This window comes from Megascapheus bottae, chromosome 7 (assembly GCF_031878675.1).
Source record: "Megascapheus bottae isolate mThoBot1 chromosome 7, mThoBot2.hap1, whole genome shotgun sequence".
Taxonomy (NCBI): Eukaryota; Metazoa; Chordata; class Mammalia; order Rodentia; family Geomyidae; genus Megascapheus; species Megascapheus bottae.
The window spans coordinates 57,831,683-57,843,257 of NC_143515.1; the positions used below are offsets into that span (position 1 = coordinate 57,831,683).

An 11,575-nucleotide genomic window follows, 5' to 3' on the forward strand; every position below is an offset into this window, starting at 1 on the left:
ATATATGTTTTTTTTTGTCAGCTGTGGAACTTGAACTCTGGGCATGGGCACTGTCCCTGAATTCTTCAGCTGAAGACTACTGCCCTACCCCTGGAGCCACAGCACCACATCCAGTTTTCAGGTGGTTAATTGGAGATAGAAGTCTCATGGACTTTAGTGCCCAGACTAGCTTTGAATCGCCATCTTCAGATCTCAGCCTCCTGAGTAGCTAGGATTACAGGTGTGAGCCACAGTACCCAACTAAATTTTTTTAAATGTATTTTTAGCAGTATTGAAGTTTGAACTCAGGGATTTTGAGTGTGCTAGGCAGGCGCTTTATTACTTGAGCCATACTTTCAGCCCTTTTTATTTTGAATAGGATCTCACTTTTTGTCTGGGCTTTCCTGGACTAAGATCTTCCTATTTATGCTTCCCACATAGCTGGGAAGATAGGTGCGTGCCAACACACCCAGTTTTTTGGGTTTTTTTCAGGGTATTTTTTTTTAATTAAAGAATTATTAACATTCATTTTTACATCATATTTCAAATGACATGTTTAACAAACAAGTGTTCAAGAAGGGAATCTATATACAATCACTGGCACTTAGTTTTTAGAACATAATCAGAATTAAGGTTTGTATATCATAGATACATGTTAATTTATGAAATAAAACATTATGTCTATAGTCATAGGTTTTTATGTCTATGTAGTTATGTTTAAATTTCCAATACCAAGTCCATAGCATTGGGTATGCAAATATTGAGTCCTCACTCTTGTACTGTTTGGATCTAATAGCCACCACACCCAGTTTTTATTGGTTGTGTCTTAGGAACTTTTTTCTCCCGGCTGGCCTCCAACTATGATCCTCCTAAACTCAGCCTCCTAAGTAGATAAGAGTACAAGTGTGAATCATGACAGCTTGGATATTTTGTTGTTGGTTTTGAGATAAAGTTTTGCTTTGCAGCTCAATCTGACTTCAAACTCAAGAGCCTCCTGCCTTAACCTTCCCAATATTGGAATTACAGGAATGTACTACCCATACCTGGCATTAAGAAAAAAATTGTGGGGCCGGGAGTTTGGCCTAGTGGTAGAGTGCTTGCCTAGCATGCACGAAGACCTGGGTTCGATTCCTCAGCACCACATACATAGAAAAAAGCCAGAAATGGTGCTGAGGCTCAAGTGGTAGAGTGCTAGCCTTAAGGAAAGTCCAAGGACAGTGCTCAGGCCCTGAGCTCAAGCCCACGACTGGCAAAAAAAAAAAAAAAGAAAGAACGAAAAATAAAAAAATTGTAATTTAGTAATTGGTAGTTTCCCTAATTATAACTAGAAAGAATCTTAGTAAATGCTTGATTAAATTTCATTTTGTGTGCTTCAGATAAATGCTTTGAATATAAATGCATATTTTTAAGTATCATTTTTACTATGTGTGTGTTATATTAGTTTATATTTTGGAAGTTTGGGGAGATAGTTTTAGTTTTGACAGTTGGCATTTCTAGGTAGGTGCACCTGAGTAGTGCTAGGGCTTAGGTCTTTCCTGCCCACCTCATTACTTTGATACTGACTCATGTCGTTTAACCTACTTGAGACCTCAATATCCTTTTTTGGAAAATTTGTGCTTAATTATCTTTGGAAAATGGAGAGGAAGGGGAAGTATCCAGCACTTCAATTTGAACTCTAGACTTTGCACGTGCTACGCAGGTGTTTTACCACTTAAACCACACCTCTAGTCCTTAAATCATCCTTTATAGTTAACTTTTATTTCCAAAACAGATTCCAGGAGTGGGAGTGGCTGACACCTACCTAGAGTCCTTAGCTTCTTGGAATGCTAAGTCCAGGGCCTGGGAGCGTGGCCTAGTGGTAAAGTGCTTGCCTAGCCTGCACAAAGACCCAGATTCTGTTCTTCAGTGCCACATATACAGAGTCCAAGCCCCGGGACTGGCAAAATAAATAAAAATAAAAGAAATTTGAGGCCAGCTGTTAGAGAAAAACATGGGAAAGGGTATCAATGTTCAAGAAATAATGTACCCACTACCTGACGAATGTAACTGTAACCCCTCCATACATCACCTTGACAAAAACATACAATAAAATTTTGTGAAACCCCTCATTACACACACACACTCCTCTCCCCACATACACTTAGTGTAAGAAGAAGAGGAGGATCTCATTGCAGGTGCTTACATCAGTAAGAAGTGAAACCTGTCTCATAAAAGAAGAAAAGGTTGGAGGCATGGCTCAGAAATTGTGTGCTTGGGGGCCGGGAATTTGGCCTAGTGGTTAAAGTGCTTGCCTAGCATGCATGAAGACCTGGGTTCGATTCCTCGGTACCACATACTAGAAAAAAAGCCGGAAGTGGTGCTGAGGCTCAAGTGGTAGAGCTCTAGCCTTGAGAAAGTCCAAGGACAGTGCTCAGGCCCTGAGCCGAAGGTCAGGACTGGCAAAAAAAAAAAAAAGAAAGAAATTGTGTGCTTGTCAAACTCGAGATCCTGAGTTTAAACCCTTAAAAATTTTGGAGTTGTTGACCAGGAGTGTAGCCTAGTGGTAGAGTACTTTCCTAACATGCATGAAGGCCCTGGTTTGATTCCTTGGTACCACATACATAGCCCAAGTGTGGTATAAGGCCTTTAGAAAGCCTGAGGACAGTGCTCAGGTCCTGAGTTCAAGCCCCAGGACTGACAAAAAATTTTTTTAAATGTGTGTGTTTGTGTGTGTGTGTGTGTATATATATACATATATATACGTATACATATATATATACATGTATATACATACACACACATACAGATATATATATGAGAATTGCAGTGAATCTTGGCTTCATTCAACTGTTGCCTATATGAACAAAATAGCCTAGCTCCATAAGAAAACAAAATAATTACTCACCATGGTATATAGAAATCATTTTTGATGAGCTTCATTAGATATTTCATATCTAACAGTAGCAAAAATGGAACTGTACAATGTGATTGATTTTTACACTACATTATTTTCTCTCAAATCAACTGCTGCTTAATTCTTATTTACCTTTTAATTGGAATTGTAGTTATTTTTTCTAGCTCTAATTATATCTTAATACTTGAAACCAAGAAGGCATTGTCTGATCCAATTATTTCTTAATAATGTTTCGTTAAATATAATTTGAACATTTCACCAAATATTTTGGAAAAAGAACTCATAATTAGAACATGGAATTTATATTTGCAGGTTATTTTCAATCTCTTTGCAAAACTATGTTTTACTAATGATTTATTTATAAAATGAAGAGTTCTAATTCTAAACTTCCTTTTCTGTTTTTAGTTCAACCATGAAATCAAAAGTTCCACCACCTTTACCACCAAAGGTAGATACATTTCTTCTATTTGAATTCTGTGTGAATTATTTTTCTTCCTTGTTAACAGTCCATTACCTGTTACTGTAGTTTATTTTCATTGATAATCTATAAAGACAAATTATGAAGTTGTTAACTTCAGTATAAGAACATTTTGATTACTTTTCTTTTTAAAATTATTCAACTTGGGACCTGGGAGTTTGGCCTAGTGGTAGAGTGCTTGCCTAGCATGCACGAAGACCCAGGTTCGATTCCTCAGTACCACATACATAGAAAAAAGCCAGAAGTGTTGCTGAGGCTCAAGTGATAGAGCTCTAACCTTAAGAAAGTCCAAGGACAGTGCTCAGGCCCTGAACTCAAGCCCAGGACTGGCAAAAAATATATATATATATTCAACTTGCCATCACCATTAATTCTGTGTAATAAATTCTAGAAACATAGCCTCTAAAATTAGCTAAGTGCAGTGGCTCATACCTGTAATCCTAGCTACTCAGAAGGCTGAGATCAAAGCCAGCCCGACACTGAAGACTCTTCTTTTCAAGAAATTTTTTACTTAGCCAGACATAGATGATTCATGACTAGATTCTGGCTACTCAAGAAGTTGAGATCTGAGGATTGAGATTAGAAACTAGCTTGGAAAGTTCCTCAGACTCTTACCTCTAATTAACCACCAAAAATGCTGAAAGTAGATTTGTGAGTCAAGTCATTTGTGGCAGAGCTCCAGTCTTGAACAAAAAGTAAAAGAACTGTGTGCGGGCCCTTGGTTCAAGTCTCCATATCAGCATTACACAACCAAATAAATTATTTTCTTACAATCTACCATTAACTGGTTACTAAGAATACATAAACATTAGTAACAGTAATTTACCATTATTTAATTTTCAGAGGGTATTTACAAATATTTTAGAGTTTTGTGCGTGTGTATGTCTATGCGTGGGTGCTATCCCTTACTTTTATCTCAAGGCTAGCACTCTGCAATAAATAAATAAGACCTAGAACACAACAAAATCATTTATTACAGTCATAATAAAATAGTTACATTAGCTGGGAGCTGATAATTGTAGCTGTAATCCTAGCTACTCAGGTAGCTGAGATCTGAGGATCACAGGTCAAAGCTTGCCCTGGCAGGAAAGTCTATTTGACTCTCAAAATAACACTATGTCTAAAAGTAGCACTAGCCTGGAGAAAAAGAGTTCGGGGATAACACCCAGGCCCTGAGTTTAAGTCCCAGGACTAACAAAAAAAAGTTTCAGCTAATGGTATTTTTTAAGATTAAATGTGTTCATATAGGTAGGTGGTGAATTTATAAATTTATCAGCAAAGTAAATTCAGTTATAAAATAAATTTTTAAACCTTATAAATTTTAAGTTGTGAATAGGAATCCTACCCATCTTGGCATCTTACTTATCTTTATATATTTGGTTTTTATTTAAACTACTGCAGAAATCTTTATGCACACATATGAAAACTGTGTTTGTTTGTTTAGCTTCACAGGAGTAGTATAGAAATCTGAATTTCCAAGAAACAAATGTTGGGAAGTTTTGAAAAAGGAACACATTTATTATAATTTAGCAATTCTGCAAACCATCAGCTGAGCAAGTTTTTCATTCTCTGACAGTAACTTTTGTCAGGTGTGCTGGAATTTGCCAGTGTGGAAGCATTAGCATAATGACTTTGAGTCCTCTGACTTGAGTTCTCCAAGGGACAGCTTAGATTAGCCTCACTTATAAGGGAGCTGATCTTTGACTCACTTGAATAATTAAAGAAATTTATTTAAATTGGAGGATATCAAAAGATCTTGGATATATTATTTGGAAGACTTGTGAGAAACCAATAAAGAAATTGGAAGTCCTGTTAGAATTAGAAATTCCCTTTACCACCCCGTTTTGTTGGGTATGTTTTTCTTTTCTTCTTTCTTTTTTTTTTTGAGAGGGGATTATTTTTTAAATAGGTTAAAATAGCCTGAATGTGATAATTGAGTAGACTTGAAACTTATTAGGTAAATACAATTAGAAAGCCTCTGGTTTTAATACTTACTTAAATTTAAAAATTGCATATTTAATCACTGGTTCTCTTTCTGTATTATTCCAGCCCAAGTCCATCTTCATACCACAGGAAATTCATTCTACTGAGGATGAAAATCAAGGAACAATCAAGCGATGTCCCTCAGCTGGGAGCCCCGCTAAACCATCCCAAGTCCCGCCTCGGCCCCCACCTCCCAGATTACCCCCACAGAAGCCTGTTGCTTTAGGTAATGATGGGGAAGGTAGAGTCAGATATGCTGCCCAGTGTTCACTCTATGTGGGAACAAGACACAGAAGTCTGTCTAGAGGTGATTTGAAATTACTTTGAGGAAGAAGAGAACAGGAACAATGGTTATAGAGGTGTTTTCTGATTTTTGTCTCACAGTTCAAAATGCTTTTTTTTTTTTTTTTTTTTTACATTGGTCATGGTGATTGAACTCAAGGCCTGGGCATTGTCCAGACTTTTTTGCTCAAGGGTAGCACTCTACCACTATGAGCCATAGCATCACTTCTGATTTTTCTGGTGGTTAATTGGAGATAAAAATCTCACGGAAGGCCAGGAGTTTGGCCTAGTGGTAGAGTGCTTTCCTAGTATACACAAAAGATCTGAGTTTGATTCCTCAGTACCATATACATAGAAAACGCTGAAAGTGGTGCTGTGGCTCAAGTGGTAGAACTCCAGTCTTGTGAAAGCCCAAGGACAGTGCTCAGGCCCTGAGTTCAAGCCCCAGGACTGGCAAAATCTCATAGACTTTCCTGCCCAAGTTGGCTTCAAACCTCAATCCTCAATCTCCAATCTCCAATCTCCACCTGAGTAACTAGGAATGCGTCACTGATGTCCAGCTCAAAAATGGTTTTAATGACAAGACTTCCCACAAGGCAGTCTAAGCTGTTTTACTTGGTTTTTGTTAATTTGTATTAGTCTTCTTTCTTGTGGAGACTAGTTTGTACCTACTCATATTTAGCTATAATAGTGTAAAAGCAATAGGAATTAAGCTATGAATAAATGAGAAAAATAAATGTAGGTTCTATTTCTGTTTAATAAAAGAAAGTGGAGCTGAGTGCAGTGGCTCGGGCCTATAATCCTAGCTACTCAGGAAGCTGAGATCTGAGGATCAAAGTTCAAAGCCAGCTGAGGCACAAAAGGACCTGAGACTCATCTCCAATTAACCTCTAGAAAACGGGCAGTGGGGCTTGGCTCAAAGGTAAGGTGGTAACCTTGAGCTGAAGAGCTCAGGGACAGCACCTAGGCCAAGTTCAAGCCCCATGACCCACTAAAAAAATAGAAAGATGGGGCCGGGAGTTTGGCCTAGTGGTTAAAGTGCTTGCCTAGCATGCATGAAGACCCGGGTTCGATTCCTCGGTACCACATACATAGAAAAAAGCCGGAAGTGGTGCTGAGGCTCAAGTGGTAGAGCTCAAGCCCAGGACTGGCAAAAAAAAAAAAAAATAGAAAGAAAGAACGCGGTTACTTTAACTTCTTTATTTCACTTATCATTTCAAAAAAAGGATTGTCATTGTTGAGTATTCATTCAAATTAATACTAGAAGGTGGTATTTAAACGCTATAAAGTTTCCTTTGTCTTTTCTAAAAGAATTAGAGAACAACTAACATTTCTTGGTAAGTATTATATATAATACGAAATGTATCTTTCCTGAAAGTAGTTTGATCAGTATTTAATTTTTTATCTTTAATGAAAATTATTATATACTTAGAACAACCTGTATTTACAGTTTCCTGATATGTCAGAAATAAAGGTTTAAATAGAAAAACACATATTATGAGTTCTTCAGGATTAAAATGCTAGTTGTTTTCTCAAAGAACATACTGTCTCAGCATTAATTTTTTATTTTCTGTTTGATAACCGTATTGATTTCTCAATGTATTTAAATGTATCTTATTAAAGGAAATGGAATGAGCTCCTTCCAGTTAAATGGTGAACGAGATGGGTCATTGTATCAGCAACAGAATGAACATAGAGGCACAAACTCTTCAAGAAAAGAGAAGAAAGATGTACCAGTAGGTATTGATATTTATAAACTGAACATTTTTTTGTGGTCTTGATGGGGGTAGGGGAGAGGTTGTCAGTCATGGGTCTTGAACTAAGGTCATGGATGCTCTTTTTGCTCAAGGCTAGTACTCTACCACTTTGAGCCACAGTGCTACTTCCTGTGTTTTGAGTGGTTAATTGGAGGTAAGAGTCTCTGGGGACTTTTCCGCCCAGGCTGGCTTTGAAGTATGATCCTCAGATATCAGCCTCTTGAGTAGCTAGGATTACAGGCATAAGGCACTGATCCTTGGCTCTGCTTTTCTAATACTATTTTCCAGTTCTGGGGCTTGAACTCCAGACCTAGATACTGTCCCTGAGCTGCTTTTGCTCAAGACTAGTGATCTACTACTAGAGCCAGAACACCACTTTCAGCTTTTTATGTTTATGTGACACTGAGAAATCAAACCCAGGGCTTCCTGCATCCTAGGCAAGCACTGTACCACTAAGCCACATTTCCAGCCCTATTTTTATTCTGCCATTCCTGAGGCTTGAACTCTGAACCCAGGTACTGTTCTGAGCTCCTTTTGCTCAAGGCTAGCACTCTTCCACTTGAGCCACAGCACCACTTCCAGCTTTTTGGTGGTTATTAGGAAAAAGGAGCCTAATGGACTTTCCTGCCTGACTGGCTTCAAACCTCAGTCCTCAGATCTCGGCCTCCCAAGTAACTAGGATTACAGACATGAGCCACTGGCACCTAGCTCAACTGCTATTTTTATTTCTTTTTTTTTTTTTTGCCAGTCCTGGAGCTTCAACTCAGGGCCTAAGCACTGTCCTTGGACTTTCTCGAGGCTAGAGCTCTACCACTTGAGCCTCAGCACCACTTCTGGCTGTTTTTCTATATATGTGGTACCAAGGAATCGAACCCAGGCCTTTGTGCATGCAAGGCAAGCACTCTACCACTAGGCAAAACTCCCGTCCCCTGCTATTTTTATTTCTAAGTAGTAAAACTATAACTGCTACTAGTTTCATGTTATAATTACTTAAATCTTTAAAAGATGTATTTGCTATGATAGACTTGATTAATAGCTTTTTCTTGCTTAAACTAAATCAATTTAACATTATTCTTGTTACTCTTCACAAAGTAGATTATTATTATTCCTACTAATGGGAAATAATTCTTACAAGTCCCCTTACTCGGATATATCTCAATTGTAGTATTCCTGCCTAGCATTCAAGAGGCCCTAGGTTGGATCCCTATCACCACAAAAAATAAACAAAACCTAGCAAAGTATGTAAATGCAGGTGTGTGTGTGTATGTATGCATTAATATATACATATATATGTATGTATATATGTCTGTAAATGTGTGTACATATATACATATATATAATTGCCTATGGCTGGATAGCATGGCTTCTGTGTTAGAGCTCTTGAAAAGCTGAGTTCAGTCTCCAGTAACACCACACACACACACACACACACACACTCAAAATTATGTAATTAACCTGAAGAAAGGATGTACACCAAACTGGTTTGGAGGAAGGCATTTTGCAGGTATTAGAAAGTAGGAACTTGACTGTGGAAGGATTATAGGAAATAAAAGACCAATAACTTGTCTACATTTTCTTGTAAGAAGCATATATTCATGTGATATATTTGAATAAATATTGTTTGAAATAAAATGTACTCATGACAAAAAATACAATTATGTATGTGTTTATTTTTTAGAAGCCTATTAGTAATGGTCTTCCTCCAACACCTAAAGTGCATGTAAGTATTAAACAGCAAATATTTGCTAATGAAGTGGGATGACAAATAATTGCTTTGATGTGTATCTTTGGTTTTTTGTACCTCATTTAGTTTGCAGTATTATAATATGCATTATTACTGAAAAAATCTGTAAGATTGCTAATTTTAATGTTATTTGATTATATCTAATCTATTATACATCTAGAAATTATACATTTTAAATTAAAGCTCCTTAGTTTCAAAATTTTGTTAATATTTTATTGGCTCCTATTTTGTAAGAAATGTAGAAAAGCCACAAAAGTACTCTAGGAAGTACAAGACACAGATAATACTTTCTAACATGTTTTCAGTTACTGAAGACCTATAATTTTGAACTCAAGAAACATCAAAGGAATATCAGGCCCATGTTCCTTATTTTGCCCATAAATAATACTGAAACCCAATGATCTGGGTCACTAAGATGACAAAATTCCACTCAACTCTAGCCAAAACTTAGATGTGCTATGGTACAATCGAATATGGTATTGTTGGTTTCTAAATTACATTGTGATATCTTATTCTTATTTTTTATTTAAGAGGTACACATGTATTTTGAGATACATATATGCCAGTTGACATATATGCTGCTTTACATATACTTTAGCACATCTAGTTATTTGGGGAGTTTTTGTGGGTTTTGTTGTTGTTTCTTGAACTCTGGGCATGGGAACTGCGCCAAGAGCTTCATTTTACTCAAGGGTAGAGTTCTACCACTTAAGCCACAGTACCACTTCCAACTTTTTCTGAGTACTTCATTGAGATAAGAGTTTGACAAACTTTCCTGCCCAGGATGGCTTTGAACCACAATTGTCAGATCTCAGTCTCCTAAGTAGCCAAGATTAAGGGCATGAGCCATCAGTGCCTGGCTTATTTTTTATTTTTGTTTGTTTTTTTTTTAGTATCTATGACACTTAAAATCTGCTGTCATAACCAGGTTTTCAAGTATAATATATTGTACATAAGTCACCATAGTATGCAGTAGAGCTCCTACATTTGCTTTCCCAGCTAAAATTTTGTGTCCTTTGTGGTGGTCAGAGTAACCACAGTGATTGCATTGTATGAGTCCTACAATACCTGGCATAGAATTCTACCTCTCCGTTTACTGCCTTCAATTCTACAGTGGCTTCTGCTGAGTACCACCACCATTCCCTGTAGTGTTATTGACTACTCACTATTGTGTGTGATATCTGTAAACTTATCTATTCTTAATCTTTTACTTGTAATGCTGATGAAAAATTGTTAGTATTAGACTTGTTTATATTTTATGTTAATATTTTAACCCATTACATCATCATCAACCAGTTCTGGGTTCTTCCAGGCTATTGCCTCTGTAAATGTGAAAGAACATAGCTGCTGAGATGATGTCCAGTGCTGCTGTCCCTTTATTTTAGGACAGTATGACAAATACAGAGGCTTCCTCTGACCCAATATTTTTGTCTCAAGTTGTCAGTAATAAATGGGATTAAATGGGGTATTTAGCCAAAATATATCATTTTGGCTAAAGTTTAATGTAATATATAGTTCAAATGAATGATACTGCATTTTAGTTACCTGATTTTTTAAGTGGATTCATGCTATTCATTAATAGCATGAAAATAAAGATTTTTAATGAGTAATGTAAACAATCTAGGTCTGCATATTTGGAGGTAGAAGCATACGTCTTCCACTTTATAGTATGAAACTCGAGGATTAATGCCATCTTTATCATAATACCAAATAGGAAACCTTTTTGGGTTTTTTTTTGGTGGGTCATGGGGCTTGTACTCGACCTGGACACTGTCCTTGAGCTCTTCAGCTCCAGGCTACCAACCTACCCCTTGAGCCAAACCCCACTTCCCCATTTTCTAGAGGTTAATTGGAGATAAGAGTCTCAGGTCTTTTTGTACCTAGGCTGGCTTTGAACCTTGATCCTCTGATCTCAGCCTCCTGAATAGCTAGGATTACAGGCATGAGCCACTGAGCCGCCTGGCAGGAAACATTTCTAACTGTGGAGATTCTAACTTACCTTGCCAGAAAAATTTGTATTGGTTTTCATTGCAGAAATGTAAGTGACACTACTATAAGCAAAATATTGTGCAGACTTGATTATTGCTACTGCTTTGTTGAAATGACTGGGGAAAAAATAGTGCTGATTATTTGTTTTCTCCAAGTAAGCTCATTGTTGTATCTGTAAATTTTGTGCCACCAAAAAGTTAATAATAGCCTAGGGGTGGGGAAAAAAGTCAAATCAGTGACTAGTACATTTATTTCTATAAATTTAAAAATTAAATTGTATACTTTCTGTGATCTCCAGTAATAAACTAGAAAATAACCATATTTTATATACTGAGAACCATTACTTGACACAATTTCATATTGCTTATTCTTTGTTTCCCTAGATGGGTGCATGTTTTTCAAAGGTTTTTAATGGGTGTCCCTTGAAAATTCACTGTGCATCATCATGGATAAACCCAGATACAAGAGGT

At 37.0% G+C, this 11,575-nt stretch overlaps 1 protein-coding gene across 6 annotated transcripts in view; it reads left to right on the forward strand.

Annotated features, from left to right (window-relative positions):
* The window catches only part of Map4k3 (mitogen-activated protein kinase kinase kinase kinase 3), a 132,548-nt gene that overhangs the window by 94,932 nt on the left and 26,041 nt on the right, over window positions 1-11,575 (forward strand). For all 6 annotated transcript variants that reach the window (XR_016536268.1, XM_090337081.1, XM_090337083.1 and 3 more), the window contains 5 exons: window positions 3,278-3,320; window positions 5,400-5,559; window positions 7,239-7,351; window positions 9,051-9,092; window positions 11,489-11,573. Coding sequence is in view for 5 of the 6 variants with exons in the window: in XM_090337081.1 (XP_090193207.1) it covers window positions 3,278-3,320; window positions 5,400-5,559; window positions 7,239-7,351; window positions 9,051-9,092; window positions 11,489-11,573 (443 nt within the window). In the remaining variant the exon portion in view is untranslated. The remainder of the gene's footprint in view (window positions 1-3,277; window positions 3,321-5,399; window positions 5,560-7,238; window positions 7,352-9,050; window positions 9,093-11,488; window positions 11,574-11,575) is intronic.